Source organism: Phaenicophaeus curvirostris, chromosome 2, assembly GCF_032191515.1.
Source record: "Phaenicophaeus curvirostris isolate KB17595 chromosome 2, BPBGC_Pcur_1.0, whole genome shotgun sequence".
NCBI classification, from domain to species: domain Eukaryota; kingdom Metazoa; phylum Chordata; class Aves; order Cuculiformes; family Cuculidae; genus Phaenicophaeus; species Phaenicophaeus curvirostris.
In genome coordinates this window covers 124,399,327-124,419,697 of record NC_091393.1, presented here as the reverse complement: position 1 = coordinate 124,419,697, position 20,371 = coordinate 124,399,327, and the positions used below count along the sequence as shown (strand labels likewise).

Below are 20,371 nucleotides of genomic sequence, written 5' to 3'. Positions count from 1 at the left end.
ACCTTTTTCCTAAAGAAGGGGAAAATCCCACTTCCTGCAGCACATTGCAGGGACCAGCAAATAAATCCCTTCATCCATTGGACCAAATATGTAATGATAATAACAGTGCGGGTGTTCCAGAGCTGACTCAGCTGTTACATGATCACATTATGCCTGTGATATGCAATCCATCATTACATTTAAAGCGCCTGCTTGATTAATATACAGATTTGACGTGAACGCTGAAAAATTAGAATTGAAAAGGGTTACACTGCAGGAACTGCAAACACTGCTGCAGCAGAAACGTCCTGGATTAGTTTCATGAGATCTCTTAGTTCAAGGGTAATTTCACAATTCAGAAATACCCAAATGTATGCATGGTATTAACTACCAGCTGTGACTTCTTGGGATGAAGGCCAAGTGTCACATTTAAAGAAAGTAAATGTTAAATTTGCAAATGGCTATGATTATTTCTTCTCCTATATAAACAGTACCTCTAACCCTTAGTGGTATAGCTTTGCCATGCATACTTCACAATAACACTCCTGTTGTGGTGTTACAGATATACATGGTATTCTAGGATTGGGAAGTACTTTGGCTTAGATTGTTTTAAATGTCTACTTCCCAAGTGCATAGGATTTATCTTAACCAACTTGCTCAAGAAAATAGGAAAGATATACCATGGCATTTTTTTCATCTCTCTTGGTCTTGTCCCCTTTTCTCATTTGAAATGTTGGGTTTTTTCTTATCCGTGGACAATTTTATCAAGCAATTCTACCTTTTTCTCTGCTGTTTGGTAACTCTTTTTTTTTTCACCTTTGCTCGTGTCCCGCATAGGACAGATCAAGCAAGTCTCATTAAAGCTACAGGTTGAGATTCAAGAACACTTAATGGCCAACAGACTCTTCCCTGGTGGAGAATGAAAGTTCAAAGGAAACAACTGAGATTATTTTAACTTTCATTATTTTTGTTAAAAAAAGTTTGCACCTTGATGTGTCATGAATACCCCTTCTTGATCTTCCTTTGCCTTGTCAGACCTGGCCAGCACAAGCAGCTGAGATCTTTGCTCTATTTTCCCTGCATCTCTGTGCAACGCTTTTTTAAAAAGAGAATATACTATTATTTTTTTCTAAGCCTTTCAGACTGCTGTAACATGATCAGGATTCTCCTGAATCTCTATGCACTCGATCTCTTCTCGTTCCTTCCTTTTGGCTCGTTTCTTTTTCTTGTGGTGCTTTTTGGAAGGTGGGAAAAAGGTTAGAAAGACGGGCAAAATAACAAAACAGTGCAGAAGTGTGCAACTGCCGGCAAGCAGCAAGCATTTGAACAGTGTGAAGGTCAGATTTGAAGGCACAAAGAGGAGGGGGATCAACCCAATAAGAAAAGAAGAAACGTTCTGCAAAATGGCTGTCCCATGCTCTTGGAGGGAGTTCTTTATACACTGAGTTCGGGTGTGCTCAGTAGCTAGTACAAATGTATAAAGCAGGGGTGCACAGTGATCTATGGCAAAATTCAAAGTGTAGATAAGGCACAGTATAGAAATGCAATCCATGTCTACATTCCACAAGGTCATCAAGCCAAGGACACCCAGCTCTATCGAGGTGACACTGAGAATTAACCAGAAATTTCCCAGAGGATGGATAACCAGGAAAAAGGTCAGTATTAACACCAATAGGATGCCAAAACCAGAAATCAAGACAGGCATAGTTACTGATAAACCATAGTGGTCCATGAAAACAAAGGTAGGATTGAACACAATGAACTTGATGCTCTGTATCAGAGACAGTGGCCTCAGCTTCTCCAACAATTCTACTGCCTCTCTCTGTGTGTTTTCACTAGTCCTGGCCACCAGGTACAAACGAGAAGCAATTATGTTGTTCTCATCTCCAGCTTTGGAGAAAATAATGTCATTTTTGAAGTGCTGGAATTCCGGCTTTTTTAAAAAGGAGCTCTGGAGGATGCTGATAAAGTCACTTTTGTTGGTTGCACTGATGTTACCCACTCGAAGGTACTGGTAATACTGTTCAATCCAGGACACTGTATTGAAGCCCTGGCTTAGTGTTTTTAGGTCTTCTTGCACAGTGCCATTCCAGTACTCCAGAGGTTCGTAAATGTAGAAACCTATCACTGGGCTGTAGTTGCTGAAATACTTTTGCTGTATGAGGGCATAGGAGACGCTTGGAGATTCACTGGCGAGAAGGTTGATGATGTTTGCTCCATCATTAATCTGTAAGCACCCCATAAAGGAGAAAGAGGCATAGATGAGATACAGTATCACCACAAATGGCTTGACATAGATATTGGTAATCCACTCATTGTAGTGCTCTCGGAGGAAATGCTGGATAAAGTGATGCTGGTAGGGGTTGGTCTCATGATGAGAGGTATGATGATGGCCATCGTTCATCATGGTCTGGAACCACACAGGTTTCCGGTCCAGATATTCTGCTGAAGGAATTTTACAGCAGAAGATGCTATGATAACGGTTCTGCTCCAACTGGCCAGCAAAGACCAGGCAGGAACCAAAGAAGGAGAAGATATAGAAGTAGTTCAACAGGATGGAGACACACATGTTCTGGCAAAAGACTTTTACAGCTTCAATGTTGGTGAAAGGGCTTGCACCCATGCCGAAGGCTATGAAATACAAGGAACTTGTCATTGTATAGGAGACCATGACATCTGAGTAGGCATCTGCTACTCTGTCCTTGAATGGCAGATTCTCTCTGGTTCGACGCCATCCTGAAAGTAGTTCAAATACTCCTTTAGTTCCATGACCTGAAATGAGAAAACAAAGTATATACTTGTCCATACATAAAGGGTTCCCATCATTCTCCAGGTTTTTCATCTTCCAGCAGGTAAAAAAAAAAATGTCAGCTAGGATTTGTTATGGTTTTGTCAACAGTTAAACAAATGGAAAATTGTAATGTGTCTGTCTGAAGCCAGATACCAGCATTTATATGCAGGTACTTAAATTAACGGTCTGATATTGTGAGACTCCCCATGTTTTAAAATGAAATAATGAAATACTCTTTACATGACACTGTTTGGATTTTAATGGACATTGAATTAGCTCCCCAGTGAACTGCCTGTATAGGACAAAGGAGAACACGAAGTTTAGTTCACGTTTGGGGTTAATTCTTGAAATTCCTTGTGGCATCCTACTGCATCTTTCAGCATTTAAGGGCTATGGTTGGAAAAACTTACAAATGCAAGTAATAATATTTCCTTCCAGAGAGTATAAATTAAAAGCATTATTTGTGAAATGAAGAGGTGTGACCAAGAAGGGACACCTTGGTTCTTCATGCTGGACAAAGGGAAAGATATCCTTCCATTAGCTACAAAGAAGCAGAGTAATTTGTATGATAGTTCTTTACCTGCTGAGTGCAATTGAAATTTCTCAGTCATAGTAAACAAGTTTCCAAACTATACAAAAATTAACATGCTAGTGTAATGATGGAGAGTACAGTACTGACTAAATCACTTCTTCCACACAGATTGTCTAGAAAATGCATGGGGTTTGCCCATGATTATGTCTCTTTTTGTCTCTTTTTTTTCTTTCTCAGCTATCCAGAGCGCTTTCTAGAGTGAAAGATTTCCCAGACCTCACATTAGAGGGCACTCAGAAAAGATCCAGATGTGATCAATGCTCCATGAAAAGCTTTTCCTTTGTATAACAGTCTGAGTATGTAAGGAAATGTAAGGAAAATCACCACTCAGAGGAGAAAGAAGCAGAAGTGGGTTGCAGATGCTCCCATCTCTGTGCCTTCACTCTCTGCATTAGAAGAATTGCATGCAGCAAAGCACGTACAACGGTAATTTTCTTGTAACGAAATCAGAAATATGACAACAGGAGATTTGCAAATAATGCAGTGTGCAATACTGAACAAAGAGTCTGTTGAATTTGCTTTTTGATTTAAGTTGTTTGGATTTGTAGAGCTGCTTATGTTGCCCAGAGCAGGCTCCCAGCAGCCATTCTAGACAGGGAAAATTATAGCATAAACTGTCAAGTTCTGTGAATGTTACCTATTTTATTGCAAATCAGTGTCCCCAAAGAAACATAAACATGCAGTATTACAGAAGTCTTGCAGTTAGCAAAAAGCCTGAGTGAACATGTTGCTCTCTTATGAATCAGCACATTGGCTCAGGAGGGACCTGAGATTCCCTGGTGACTTGAGGGTGAGTCTATTCAAATTCTCAAGGCACGGCTGTCTCGCACGCTGTCACTTTTGGACCATCAAGCAGAAAGTATTGTCTCATTGTCTGAATAAACCTGCAGAATCCAGTTAGTTGCATGCAGTTTTATGTTGTGCTTAAAGAAGGTATGAAAGTACCCTGCAGGGTGTGGACCTGGCTGGCTTGTCACCATTTCCAGTGCCTATATCTTAATATAGCTTAATTCAACGGTATAGGAGCTATGTTTTGTTTTCTTCTGGGGAAAGGAGAGTGCAATGATCTGCCTCAGATATCTGTGCTCACCCTTTCTTCAGCTACTCATTGATTTTGGGTCGTTCTTTTCCACACATTCTTGACAAAAGTCCCTTTACTGTATGACCTAACTATTCAAAACTTGCCCATATCCCATATGTTCATACACCTCTCTTTCTGACCCTGCTTCTGACCTTATTCTTGCCTCTTCTCTTCCCACTTTAGGCACCCCTCTTCTTTCTCTCTCTCTCTCTCTCTTTGTTTTCTTCTCTTATGAGGAAGGCTGAAGGGATGAGTAGTAGCATAGGATTTCTGTTCCTTTTGCTGGTGTCATTCCTCCCATCTCTCCATCCCACCAACACTCCTCCACTGGGGACAGAGGGAATGCACTGAGCAGAGGTACTGTTCTCTACTTCAGTTTCCTTGCTTTCCCCTACTCTCTCCCAGGTACCTTGCTGTGATCTAAGGCAAAGGGAATCCTCGTTCTACAGACCTCACATAGGAAACACAGATTTACGGTCTAGCTGGGATGTTGAGAACATCTTTCCTCCCTCATTTCTCTTTTCTTCCTTTAATAGCATGACAGTAGCCACACTGTGTCAAACCAAGGATTGCTCTACCCCTATCTGGTTGACCTGACAAAGTGCAAGGATAAATTTTCAAGAAAAAGATGTTCGAAATAGGACATGTATGGAGTAGTTCTCTTCCATTTCAGCCTCTGAGAATTTGCGTTCAGCCAAAAGGCTTGCTGAAAGCAGAGGCTGCATTTGCAATATAATGTTTGGAGGCATGGAGGGACCTTTATTTATCTGCCTAATCCATTTCTGAATGCACTCATACTTTTGGCCACCACAGTCTTCTGCTACCAGGAGCTATATAACTTCATTACTTGCTGAATGAAGGAATGACTGGCTTTTATTTGATTCAAACTCTCAGGCAGTATAACTTTAATTAACTGTTAATTAGCCATCTGGATGTTACCAATAAAATATAAAATAGCTGGCTTCTTCCTTCTACTCATGGAGAGGAGATAATAATCTGGGCTGTCTACATCTTTCTAGGCATCAATTTTCATGAAGATTCTAGGATTAGTCTCTGAGATCTCTAACCCTCTTCTAGATGTGCCTGAAATGAGCCCAGTTTTTCCAGCTGCTGCTACATGTGCAAATGTAGAGAGAGAATAACTGTGCGAGCTTCGTGTCAGGAATCGCAGCCAAAAGTGATTAAAAAAAATCAAATTTTAAGAAAATGTTAAAAAATGATATCATGGATCATTGTGATGGTTTCAAGTTGGAAAATTATCAAAAGAAATCCTTCTGCAGAAAGGAACTGGCTCTTTCTAAAGAAGCCTCAGGTGCAGCAATGCTCTACCAGCTCTATCAACAATTTGCAGTAATATTGACTTCTCTCTGCTTATTCCAAATCTCAGTTATCTGCTCACCTGCAAGGTAATGTTCACAGTCGCATCTTTGTGATGTTTTTATTGTTACTAATTTATACATTTTAGTGTATCACATTCTTAGTGATGAGTAACTGGGTGCATTTAATATTATGGTAAGCACATAATGATTAAAAGTAAGCGGTTTTATTGTGAAACATATATATGCAAAGGCTATCCAAGAGCACACCCTAATGTATACGCATGGACTTGTGTTAATACTGAAAATTAAAATATTCTATTTAAAATCTAGACTTTTTTCCCAATAGAACAAATAATATCTTAAGGAAGTAAAATACTGATATTTGTAACTTTTTTGAGGATGAAAGTTAGTACTGATTTTCTTATAATGATTATTATTACACAAATGTAAAATTTCCACTCATCCTCCTTTTACAGATAACTTCAGCTCTATCATACAAACACTGGAACTGGGGAATACAGAGCAGTAACTCCCTTGCTGCCAGAAGTTGTTCTTGCCTGACTGGTTTTCCCACATCATTGCTTTGATACCCAGTTGTCCAGTCAGCCTCTTTTTCTCCCCAGATAAGCAGGTCTATTCCCCTTTCCCAACAAAGATAAAAAACCTCGGTTTTTTTAAACATTTTCTGACATCTCTGATGATTCAGACACCACAGTCACTCTGTAAAATTCTGTTCCTTCAGCTTCATCGCTAATGTCACTGACAACATCGGCCGTGGAGTCAAGTTCACTGAGCAGTTCTAGTAAGGTTCATGGGGTCTTTGAATTTGGGTCAAAACTGCCAAGTTTCTCTGGTACTAACATGACATGAATGAAGTACAGCAATTTTTTTATTTGCCAGACAGGCAATGGCCTATGACTACTTACAAAGAAAGGAGACAAAATAAATTTTTATTCCATTACTTGTGTGGTTAGGGGGCTGCAGAAAAGGTAGAAATACATAAGTCTTTTTCTGCTTCTATTTTCAAAACAAAAGGTGAATTATAAGCAGGTATTTAAAATAAGTTTGAAGAGTTTAGGGATAAAAAACCTGAAGAATGAAATAACAATGACCACTTGATTCAGTTAAATTTCATCAAGCTGGAAAAGCCTGAAGAAATTAATCAATTAAAAGCTAAGCCAAAGCAATCTCTGAAGCATTACCAGTCACCTAAGAGAATGAATGTAGATGGGATAGTCCAAGAAGAACAGGTAGGACAAACAAAATATCTGTCTTCAAGGAATAAGAAGATAACCTGCAGAACTTGATGTCCATCAGCTTAGTTCCTATCTCAAAAAACAATAGAATAAGCAATTGCAAGCCAATTTACTATCACCAAGAGGATAGGGAAGTGATCAGAAAAAGCCAATATGAATTTATCAAAACCAAGTAATCTCAAGTCAATGTAAAGTCTTGATTTGGAAAGCAACTGGCTTAATGGGAAGAAGAAAAAGCAGACAGGATCTCTACCTCAGTCAGGCTTTTGATAGCTTTGTACTGGGCTTAGGAAGTTTTAAAATCCTATTATACTTAGCATTCTAGCAAGCAAATTCAGGGGACACTGACTGTGGAAAAACATAGGAAAAATGTGTTCAGCTGTTTTAAAGTCCACATGTAGAGCTGTTTCTAATGATTTGTGAGTTTTCACAGGGATTGTATCAATGGGTCCATTTTGGGTCTGGTTCTTTTTGGTTAATGATATGGACACTTGAGGATTTTGTGTGTGAGACTAAACTGGGGAGAAGTTCACCCTCTGTAAAGCCAAACTGTAAACTTGGCGAAATTGTCAGAAATCAATAAAAGGAAATTTAATGAAGACAAATGCAAAGCACTTAGTGTTAGGAAATGAAGTGAAGGAAATGCATAATAAGGAATAATAGAAGGAAGGGAGGTGAGACTTTGTTTAGAGGATAAGGGGAATTTCAAAGGCAGACATATTTTACATCACGTAAAAAGCTGAATTAACAGTAATAAAGTTTTGGAGGCAATGATTCGGCTTACTCTAGCGTGACAGAGACATAAACCGGAGCACTGTTTAAACTTGAGGATGATCTTTTCATAGAATCATAGAATAGGTTGTATTGGAACAGACCTTTAAAGATCATCTAGTTTCTGCCCCTTGCCATGGGCAGGTACTTTTAAATAAAAGTTGGAAAAATTAGGATGAAAGCTTTGGGGAACAAAACCAGCAAACATCAGCCTTTTGTGAAATACGAAAAGCACAAAAAAAAGCTGAATGAGTTGATGGTTTTTTTTCCCTATATATCAGAATGCCATGGGGACTCTGTAATATTCAATATAAAAGAGCTGTTACAATCAATTCTTTTCCATTTCTACTGAAAACCACTGGTTTTATTTGCAGAAAAAACATTTTGGTTAGATATCACAAAAAGCAAATCTTTCTTCCTCCCAGGTTCATTAAACACCGGAACAGACTGTATAAAGAGGCCATAAAGTCTTTTCAATTCTATGTTTAAAAAATAAGGTTACATCAGTGAATGTTAACGGAGTTGCTAGGTACATGGTCTTAGTGATGTGAGGTGGCTTCTGTGCAGATTCCCAAGGTCTCTTATATCTCTACTTTTGCATCATCATACTTAAGGTTAAGTTAATATGTTTAGGATTAATTAAGCATGAAAATCAGCCTTCAATTTTGTCTTAACTAATGCGTGCCTGCTCAGCATTTATCTGTTGCTGTCAACTTCTTGAGATGGAAATTTCATCTGCAGTTATCACTCATTATAGCACCTCCCAAGGCTCCAGTCTGAAGTCCCTTGGCACTGCTGGAAGGAGGAGTTGGGCACTACCAGCTTTTGTATACTTTCTAGAAAGGAGGATCAACACGATTCTGTGCTTTTGTGTGTTGAGAGATCACAATGAGGATTTCCTTCTATAGGTGACAGCAGGCAATGTGTTGTTATTCTAGTTCTCTATGCTATATTTCAAGCAAAAAATGATAAGAGATAATCTAATAGGGCTTTTAAACAGAGGACAAACTCACAAGGAAAATAAAAGCCTTGGAAGTGCCACAGCATAGCTTTACTCAACATTACTGTGGCAAGAAATCCAAGTATTTTATTCAGTTTTCATTAACGACTCCATCTGTAATCTTGCTATGTGTCTAAAGGGTGCAAGGACAGCTTTCTTTGAAATCATAGTGGTAGCCAGTAAGTATATTTTTACGTTAAAGTCCTTTTCTGCATGCCTACAGAAAATGACATTTCATTATTTTATCTAGAAAAACAACCTATAACTCCTTGAGGGGGAATCAGGTTTTTTTTCCCCTAGGAACAGATGAACAAGGCTTATGGAGATTTTTTTTTTTCCTTAGAACTAGAGAGGCCAATTCATTTCCTGGAAAAAACTGGGCTTGTATGATCTAATCGATGCCCCATAATAACAGGGGTCACGGCCATTGGTAGCACATTGATATGACCTGTCTAATGAAGTGTTTTAAGACAATATAGCTTATTTGGGTTCAACTTAACAGCCTGTGGTATTCCAAAGGTGAGGCCATGATCTAGTATTCTTTTCTGGCTTTAAAATTTATGAACTTACCTAGACCTACTGATTTAAAATAGATTTTGATTTTAGATGGTCTAGGCTCACAAAATCTTTTTTTTTTTTTTTTTTTACAGAAGAGGAACTTTACATCTCAACACAGTGCAATGTACAATGCATTTGTTCTGCTTAATTACTAATATTAGCATCTCCACTCACATCTAGAAAACTGAAGCACAGCAATAAAGCAAATTGATCAGAGTTGCTAAGGACCCTCCACATTTCAGAAAGGAAGAAGCAGTAGAAAGAATGTAAAACGGCATTTCAGAAGAGCTCAATATCAGCCTAATGCTGCTCCAATAAAGTATTGCAAAATACTGAGCCCCAGCCCCAGCTGTGGTCGCTGATCTCCCTGCAGTGACTGCAGCAGCAGATACTGACCACTCCAGCCTGAAATTATCTGTTTGCAAGACTCTCCAATGAAATGCCTCTCTCTTTTCTACTGTAAAAAGGAGATGAGTCAGCTAGTTTAGCCTAGGTGTCTGACTTTTAGACTGCTATAATTATGTATGATTAATCATATCTTCTGCCTCTATTCTGTTTTCTTAATTCCTTCCCTTGAAGGAAATCTTTGTGGAAAAATGCCTCTAGAAGACAAGAACAAGTTAATGATGTACTAGTCCTACTGTAGTTCTTCTGTTAATTTACCTTCCAAGATCCTAAAGAACACCAGTCTGTAAATTATATTAACATCAATCTGTGGGATGAAAAATGATGGTTCACTTGCTCTTCTGTTCTCCTTTCTTTCTTTTAGCTCCCTTCAGCTGATCAGTGTCACAATCCTTGGCAGCCCCTCTCTCTACTCTTTCCCATCCACCTCAAAGTAAATGTTGTTCCAGACAACATAAAGAAGCCCAGATATGATGAAGCAACTACAGCAACTGGGCTAAATCACATGGCGATCACGTATGTACATGTCAAATCCCTTCAGCGCATCCTCAATCTTTCATCAATCCCTGTTTCTCATATTGAAGTCTCTCCCAGGCAAACACTGTTATCCCTGTCTGTGAAGACAACAGTGTAATGGGACAGTGATTTAAATTAAGCATAATTAATCCTAACATGAATTTGCCGTCTCTGATTTTGAATCTTATCCAGTTTTGTATCTTTCATATTGAAAAAGCTTTTCCAGAGCTTCACCATAAGCATTCCTGGGTGGAAGCCCTGGGTTGAGCACTGAAGCTGAGCAAGAGACCTGCTGGCCCAGATGAAAACATGTTTGCAACTGAACTATAGTGACATCAGTTTGTATTCAAGGTTTGTTTGCTACAGTTCATTTTAAGGTCAAATTTTACAATTTTCAATACCTAGAAGCTCTTCTTCCCATCAGAAGGAACTGAAGTATTAAATATCACGCACAAAACCACCACCCCATGCACTGAAACAAAGCTGAACCTGGAAAACGTTTCGATGGATGTGATCAGTCATCAGGCTGCACACCTCATTATGTGAGATTTATGTTTGAGTTAATGTATAGAGCTTGGAAATTGTATATAAAGTTGGAATCCTGCTTAGTTTTCTGCTGTGCTTAGCAATGAATTAAAGTGCTTTTCACGGTTTCTCATCTAAGGCTTTAATGAACGTTGTAAACAAGGACTGCACATGTGGAAATTGCTATGCATTGGTAGGGGTTTAAGTGAAATATAGAAGGCAAGGGAATGAATTTGTATCAAGTTATTAATGAATTTATTATATTTGTGACATGGATCAGAACACCTTTTGTTTGTCACTTGGATTTGATAACCCACTAATATCTGAAAGAAAATCAGATGAATAAAGTACTAGTGAATCTCAAGAAAGGAAAGTGCTTTGATTAGGTGTGGATTATTGCATCCAGAAAGGATAACCTATATTTGGATCATCATAGAAATAGTCAGCTTGATTATTTGTTACTTTCTGGCATAGAGAGAGCAATTGTGGATCCTTCAAAGAAAAGGAAGAAAATGGTTAAATATTTGTAGAAGTAAATAAGAATGCACAATTTTACATCTGAGCAAATGAAAAGAGGGCATGAGTGTTTGAAAAGGGTGGGGTGAGAATTGTAAACGAAGGAAGCATACAACATTTTCAGTGTGAGACCCTGTTATGAAAGGGGAAAACTTTTAGCTTCCAGTGACAAGATGCATCTGTCTGCAGTTTCTGAACAGCAGGATGCCAGAGTAACAGGCAAGAAGCAGGAAAAGTTTACCCTTCACTTTCTCCATAGAAATCAGTCATTTGCCCAACAAATGACCCCTTGCTTGAACAGCTACAAGGTCTCCTGGACAAAGATAATTTTTAATCACCCTTTGAAATGGATATAGGCTGTTTGGTCAAAGACATTTCTTATACATCTCCAGAGCCTAATGGGGCAGCATCTTTTCACACTGGCTGAAGATCTGGTCCTGTGGTTAGCTTGGTTCATGGGGTTCATAATATACTGAAAAGCGTGTGCGCTGCATCTCAGCTGAAGTAGCTAATTTTTGATTATTACCCCAGCACCAGGTTCTAGCTGAGAAAAGTGGAGCTAACTTCTATTTGATAGTTAATGCCGGTCAGATACATTCCTTCTCTAATAATTTCTGTCTGGAAATTACTCCAGCTGGAGAGCACAGCACTCTGTCTCTTTGCTTGCCTGCTAAGTTTTCCATCTAAATTACTTATCTTGATGTAAAAACACACCTTTTCTGCAATAACAGGATAGCTCCAGACCGAAGGGAATGAACCCATCTGCTGACAGGATGATATTTTTAAGAGCACTGTTGGTGTAGGATTTGCTGACATTTATTTACTTCAGAGAAAGGCTGGGAAGGGAGAGGAGGAGGCAACATTAACCTTTCACTTCTGTTCGCTGGGAGGGAAAGAAACATGCAGGACTGACTCAGCAGTTTGAAAGAGAGGAATTCAATCTGCTTTTCCCTTCCCCAAAAGCCCAGGTTCTGCATTGCACAAGAATGGGCTCGGGAAGGAGATGTTTGGTGTAGCTCTGGTCTGCTCACGCCCTGCTGCAACATCGCGGCTCTGGCTCAGGTTGCCCCATGGGTGGGATTGCTCAGGCGAGGAGGAATCCTTCCTCCCAGCTGCAAGACACAGGCAGCCGCCAAGCAGCTGATGCAGCGATGTGGCTGCTGCCCCGCACAAGCTGTCCTGCTCACGCGGTACCACGGTGGGGAAGCAACAGTCCTTTCCCATACCCACAGCTTGTTCTTATAAATTTACCCTGGGGAGCGCAGATTGCAGAGCCAGAATGTGTAGGTTGCATATATCCCATTTATCAAACAGCAGTGCCAGGGAATGCTCTAGATGCAGAAATTGGTTCCGCTGAGCTGCCAAATGGTTCTAACAGTCTTCAGTATGCAGAGGAAAAAGCTTATTCTTGGACGTCAGAGCGTCTTCTCGTTAGAGAAAAAGTGAAAAGCAAAAGGAACCAAAGAGAGAAGAAATGACTTATTCAAATGACTCATAGAATCATAGAATAGTTTGGGTTGGAAGGGACCTTAAAGATCATCCCCCTGCCATGAGCAGGGACACCTCCTGCTGGACCAGGCTGCCCAAGCCCCATCCCACCTGGACTCAAACACCTCCAGGGATGGGGCAGCCACAGCTTCCCTGGGAAACATGGGCCAGGGCCTCACCAAAACTTCTACCCACTCCTTACTGAAACCCTACTCCTTACATTTAATTATGCAGCTTTATTGAAAAATTACAGCTGCAGCACACTGAAGCCATGCCTGCTGCCCCATGACTCTCAGAGAGACTCATGTAAAAATTGTTCAAAACCCTGTAACCCTGATCCACACGATTCAGGAGGTGAAGAGGACTTGTATACATTTATAGATGAAACTTGCATGGAAGCAGTCATTAAAATCAGAGACAGCACCTTTGGATGTGGAAGCCACTGAGCCAAGAAGCAGCTGGAGCCTGAGGGAATTTTGGGAAAGTGTGACTTTGTGCTTGACCTGTTGAAAGCCTTATTTTTTAAGCATTTGCTATTAGTTGCTATCAGTGGTAGGATGCTGAGCTAGAAAAACCCTTTGGTTTGAATCAGTCTGAAAGCTTTTACATCCCCATGCACGCATGGGGCTGACTGCTTTAAAATCCATATAGCATGTTCAGAATGAATTAAAGACGTGCAACTCTTCCTGCTCTTACTTCTGACATTTAAGTTCTTGACTTTACTAATTTTAGCCTTAGAGTAATACTATTTAAAAAACTGTCTTTGAATGGATATAAATACTCGCCTTGTTCACTCCAGGGTCTCAGATCCTCTTTACCCTCACTAATTGTACACAGCACTGATTATAAATTTGTTCTTTTGCTATGCATTAATATGGCAATGCATGATCAGTTCTCACAAGCTTTACATACATTATTGAATATCATGACCTCTGTGAGATTGTTATGGGTATTGCACCAATTTTATGTAACGGGAATTGAAGCATAAAGAAATCTAGCTTTAAAATAACCTTATGATCCATCAACAAGCCCTTAACGTTGACCATGTCTTGCTCTTCTCATGTAACACAGAACTTTTTTGTCACTACCCAACAAAAGACAGGCTGATGCTTTTTTTATTTTCAGAGCTTATTTGCATGGAGTTTGAGGTTCCCCCTCTGTATGGTTTTCTTCATTTCTCTCTGGGGCCGGGATGATAGGAATGGTTGGACTCGATGATCCAGTGGGTCTCTTCCAACCTGATTATTCTATGATTCTATGATTCTACTGCAATTCATATGCTTAAATTCTGATCTCAATCAAAATATGCATATGTTATGCCTTGAGTGTTAGACCAAGATACAGAAGAGGTAAACCGCAAACTAATAGGCACTTGGTAAAATACGATGCTTTCCCAGTTTTGAAGACAGAAGATGACTGCTGCTTTTATCACCAAGCCCTAAACTTCTTCCTTTGTTGCTTTTCAACATTTTCAAGGGGCAGGGCTGCCACCAACAAAGTTCTCCTTCCCTGCTTAACTCTGATTCACCCCCAAATCACTGGCCAGAGGACACTGTGAAGAGCTGGAATCTGATGAAGAAGCTCTTTCTCAGTTCTGTGGTGCATGGCCTCATCTTCAAGCTGCTTCTCATAAAACCTGGTGAAATGGTTGTAAATAAAGCACAAGCTAAGATTTCTTTTCATGGCAAAACTCCCACAGACATCTGATATGCCCAGTGTTGGCATTAAAAATATGAGTGGGCTGGCTTCTTTGGGACTTAAAAAAAGCCTTTCCCAGTTAGCAGTATTTAGCAGCTCATTAATGTATCTGAAACCTGACCTTTAGCAGTCTGTCTCAGAGGGTTATAAATAAGCTTTTCACTAAATTATTCTGCTGGCTAAACTCACTGTAGCCTTAAAACGATATATGAGAAGCACTTCTGTTTTGGGAGGGAAGTGTTCCTTTGCTAGGAACACCAGGAGCAGTGAGCCAGTTGGCCGCCCACTGTTTTCCCATTATTATTTTAAATATCCATGATTTCAGATGTGAATAAATTTGAACATGAAATTACTTTGAATATGTACTTTCCTAATACCTCAAGAAGGAAGAGAGTGGGAAGAGGACTGGAGAGGGAGTGTTTTCTCTGATGAATCTTCTGATGTGCGTAGGTCCCTGCAGAGGTATTGGAGATTCCAAACCTACATCCATTCCAATGAATTAAATATTTTTAGGGTTAATTTTCTGTCACCGTGGCCAGCTGGTGCTTTCTGAGCTCCCTATGCTATTTTACTCCTTTAGCCTCCAAAATAAAATGACCACATTCAGATTCTAATTCGCACCTGGGAAATATTTGGGGAAGTGCCATGGGCAGGGCAAAATCACACCAGGGAGCACGCAAACAATTTAATACTGTACAGAATATCACAGCCCTGGCCCTGTTGTATTTTCTAGCAAAGGCTTTAGCCAAAGGGTGATGCTGTTCTTCCATTTTATGTGCACAAGGATTGCATCAATGCTGAACTTCCTATTCTGTTAAGGTACCTGACGTTCATATTTCTATTTATAAACATGAGAGGGGGCTGGAGTGTCTTAAATCCTTTGTGGACATGGAAGAAAGCACAATATGCTAATTCAGTGTATCATTCTTTCATAGAGATAGCTACGCTGGTTGAAAGTGCTTACAGCTGCACTGGTGGGAGGGAGAGGTTCTGCCTTACTTTATCAGGTAACTGGCACAATAGTGTATCACTAGTGCTTTAGAACCAAACACTTGGCTGTCCTGAGCCCATCACTCTCACCTGACTTCACTGTGTGCATTCATTAATTTCCCCAGCCATTAAGAAATGATGTTTTTTTTCGTTGTAATAGGAACTAAGGAGATTTTTTCTGCCTCTCTTCATCTGATGCACTGATTCAGCTCTCTCTCTTCCCTAAAAAGTCTGAAAAACAGGAGATAACTCCATATAAGAAGCCCAATGACATGAAAGAGAAAGGAGGAATGAGGAAAGTGCTAGGTTAAACACCTTCAATTTCGTTGGTTTCAGTGCTTTTGATACATTTTAAAACGTTGCATCGTCAGTCATTGTACTGAGCGTAAGGGAGAGACAACCTGAGCCCAGGCTGCAGAACATATCTAATTGCTTGGTAGCTGTAACTGAGAGATGTAAAACATCTGGAAAGAAGTAGTCTTTTAGTCTGTTACCAAAAAAGGGGTTTGCTTTCTAAGCTGAAAAGAAAGAAAATTATAATCTACACAAGAAGCAAGGTGCTGGCTGCTCTCAATGAATCACTGATCTCATGGCATGCTTCTTTTATTACTTTTATGTCAGCAAATCTTTGTAAGTAGTACTTCACAACGTGCTCTCAGTACACTGAATTTACTGAGGAAGGCAAATAACAATAAATATAAAATGAAGAAACTATACATATAAATCATTGCACTTTTAATGTGGAACAGAATGCAAAGTTATGCTTTGTTTTAAAAAGAGATTTTAAGATTGTTTGCCTCCTTTGGGAACCTATTCATCAGCTTATTTTAGGTGATTGCTTCTGAGAATGTTGTTCGTTCATCCAAATTATGACATCGCGAATTACTATTTCCCTTTAGTTTTAAAGAACTCAAAGTGCTTTCAGATGTTGTCATGAGTTATCATTTTAAGACCGAGCCAGAAATTCGCACAGTTCAGTCTATATCCCTCAAGCTGATAAATGATTGTTGTAATGGTGTTTTCATTTATAAGGCTTCAACCGCACTGTACGAACTTAAAGGATTGTTGAAAACAAGCCAGAACACAAGGGCAAAATTTAAAAATATAACAGTAAGAAATATTAAATTTCAATTTCATGCATTATCTGGGGGCTGTAAGATGTACCCTGTGTCTTCCAAAGCGTGTTTTTTCAAGAGATGAAAACAAATGTTTACCCCTAAATAAAATTACTATAAAAACTCTTTTAGGCATTATAAAATCTTCCATTATTACATACGTAAGCATAGTATTAGTGCAAGCTTCGTGTAGCCATCCTCTCACTGTACACTGAGCTCTGCTGCTCTAGCACCAGATTACCACAACCCTGTGATGTTTTCTCAGGACTCACAACAATCATAGAATCATAGAATAACCAGGTTGGAAGAGACCCACCGGATCATCGAGTCCAACCATTCCTATCAAACACTAAACCGTGTCCCTTAGCACCTCGTCCACCCATGCCTTAAACCCCTCCAGGGAAGGTGACTCAACCACCTCTGTTCCAGTGCCCAATGACCCTTTCTGTGAAGAATTTTTTCCTAATGTCCAGCCTAAACCTCTCCCTGTGATTCCTCTAACAGCTCTGCTTCTTGGTCTTATGGGACTAGGCAAGATCCTCAGCTGAGCTAAACAAAGTTTTCTACAATCTTGCTTTACAAAGAAAGCCTCCAAATTTTGACACCAGACTGGAGGGGAACAGAAAACAGCCACAAATATTAATTGCTTTTTGCTGCTTCTCTTCCTCTTTACCAATCTCAAAAATTTAAAGCCAGTCTCATGGTGAATTCTGCTACAAAGCTTTTATGCTATTGAACCTTTTTCTGGGAAGTTCAACTGATTTGTGAGCTCTTCTGGATAAGTTCCAGTAAACCTGAATTATTTTCTTTCTAATTAGCAGCTTTACTGTCTGAAAAGTTATCTATGGGATCTAAGAGTTCTCCTTTTAATGTAACATTGGTTAAGCAGTAAACAAAACATCACCTCAGCTGCTATAATTTCAGGTGGTAATGACTCACAGAATGTATATTAAAAGTTTATTAGTTTTATAGGGTATTATTCTCAATGATGGGGATTTACCTCAGTTATCCTCTTTTTCCCCCCAGTTTCAGTTCTTGCTTTCAAGCTAGAATTTTTACCTGGTATCCTATGGAAATCTTGTGTTTCTGACCACGTCACACCTAACAGCACTTGAACCTGTTGATGAATTTCAGCAAATTTTATCTCTAGGGAGAAGTGTTTCTATGAGTTTTAAGGATGCTAATTGAGAATAGAAAGTACTGGGGGAGGGTGGGACACAGGGAGGTTTTTAATCACCCTAAACTTCCTCTGTAACCAGAGAGACAGACAGAGGACAACATCCCTTGTCTATTTGGAGATCTATGGGTGTCTGTCTCCTTCCATGGACTTTAAAGGAACTTAAGAATACAAAGCATCAAATGTAGATGACTCAGTTATGCCAGGTGGGATGTAGTCCAGGTGTGTATAAATAAAGACCAAATTATCTCCTAGGAATTGACTCATTTGGGTGAGGTAAGAATTTGTGCTGAAGCCAAGGAGGAGGCTGGCAGAACTGGATTTCTCCACCATGTAGTGGTCAGGCAGATTGTCACATGTTGGCTGTTATTTGTTGGGATTGTTTCCAGGAGTATTCTGAGATCTTAAAAAATATGTGCCGGTACGAACAGAAAGTCGTTGTGGACTTGAGTTATGACTGTTAGGAGGTTCTCCATGCCAACAATAGCTAGAGGAGAAGCCTTTGCATAGTAAAGAGAGCAATAACTGATTAGCAGGGAATAAAACCACTGCATCAGCAGATCACACAAATATTATGGCTGCCAACTGCCAAGAAGCCTGCCATCAATTAATTTTCCCACGGACCTTTCTGCAGAAAACCCTTCTTTGCCTTTGGCACTAGCAGAATGATGATGGCAGATTTTATTACTTCTGGAACAGCAGAATGGGAGACGTTGTGTCCAAGTGGACTTGTGAGAAGCTCAGATGAAGGCAAAGAGTGCTCGTATACCTCCTCCCTGCCTGCTTCCTGGCCTTTCAGGACATAAGAAGTAGAACAGAAAACAAAATGCACGCTCCCATATTTACCTTTTACCTCTTTTTCTCTTTCTTTTCCTTTTAGCACAGACGATTGAGAGACTTTTCTCAATTGCTTTGGACAGATTTGTTTGTTCAGGTGTAACTATCTTCTCCTCTGCTGCCCACTCACTGGTAGCAGTGAGCTCAGTGCCCCCTGGATCTTGGTGACTCCACTGCAGTGATTCTTGCAGCATGGCAGGAAACTGAGTCCCAGCCTTGCTGTGAACAATTCCACTTCTTCTGTGACCCTCCCTTTTTTGTCTGCAAATGCAAAAATCTTAAAGCTAGTCAGTTAGCCTTAAGCTTGACTTAAACGGAAAAGAAAATTCTGATGAAAATCAGAAGCTTTTCCTTAAAGGAAATTGTACTTTAAAGCTATTAGGCTACAAGTGTGAATCACCTATACTATAAATTTTGAGTATATAAGTTACGTAAGGCAAGGGTCTCGTTTTGGTGATTGTTTCAGGTTTGTTAGATGGGTGACTTGTTCACACAGTAATTTGCCCCATAAACACTATCCCTTGAAGAAGGACCTTGGAGACATGTTCTAAGCCAAATAGGCACAGTTTGACTTGAGTATCTACTTAAAGATGTGGTTAATCCAAATGAGCTTGCTGCAGCCCTTTTTATTGTGGTTATACTTAGCAGGTTTTATCACTGCTCTCGAAGTATTCCATCATGTCTCAATAATCCTTCTCATCCACCTCTTATTTTCTACTAATGAAGATGAATCACTTCAGCTTTTTTTTTTTTTTTTGGTAAATATTCAGCATCCACAAGAGCGTTTTAGCTTATTTGAGAGTAGACTTGGAACAAAGAGGAATCTTGGTGGGAAAAATATTTTATCTTTATTCTTTCAGGTAGTTGACTGAGTTGTTGCCAAGATATTTCAATCTATTTGCTTCCTTGTACCTAAAGTATTTTTTAGTGTGCTATAAATATATAGAGTGCAAAAGTAACCGACTAATGATTTTTGTAAAAACACTTAGTTCTTTCCTCTCTTGTTCTTGGGAGTTGGCTTTAAAAGTGCCTTTTAAATACATAAACCAAGTGAGATGAGACAGAGTGAGAGAACAAAGAACGGCTGTCTTGACTGGGGATAATGTCACTCGTCTGGGATCGAATCCAGTGGCATCTCAGTTCAATCACTGCTTCAACAAATATTGCCAGGACAGACTAATGGTGCCTAGATGGTCACTGCTTCATCCCCTGTGATCCTGCTGCAAGGTGGTGCGGAGGCTGTGTTGTGAACCAAGTGGGTACTGGTTCTCTCTAGAAGACAAGCGACCTGGATCTAAGACAAGACCTGGATCTAAGCAAGTGTAGATACTCTTTCCATTGATCTACTGACAGAGAGGGGATACTTCTCATCATTTTTCAATAGTTTTTTCCCCTTTGCTTTGACTTTTTTACCTAAGGGTCTAAAAAAAGTACTTTGGTTCTGGCTGAGCTGAACATTTTATGTTAAAATAATTTTTTTTCAGCATCTTATGAAGAAAAAAGAGTTAAAATCAATTTTTTCAGATTAAAACTCCCCACTTTGAACCTGAATTTTAAAGATCTATGAAGAAATTGTCCCATTGAAAATCCTTAGGTCCTTAAGTGTAAGTTGATAGACTTCAAAGAAACTTTGAAAAGGACTTGAAAGAAATATTTAGAGGAGTGTGAGAAGAACCTAGGCATTTCTTCACTGAACAACAGCCCCAGAAAACACTGTTGCATGAAGTTTTGATACTGTAATACATAGAGTCCTACTC

General features: G+C 39.6%; 1 protein-coding gene across 2 annotated transcripts in view; it reads right to left on the bottom strand.

The window, feature by feature from the left end:
• Window positions 1-332: 332 nt before the first annotated feature.
• Window positions 333-20,371, bottom strand: part of PTCHD4 (patched domain containing 4) — a 79,512-nt gene continuing 59,473 nt past the window's right edge. For both annotated transcript variants that reach the window (XM_069851083.1, XM_069851084.1), the window contains exon 3: window positions 333-2,751. In XM_069851083.1, the coding sequence (XP_069707184.1) occupies window positions 1,118-2,751 (1,634 nt within the window). In that variant the 3' untranslated portion in view covers window positions 333-1,117. The remainder of the gene's footprint in view (window positions 2,752-20,371) is intronic.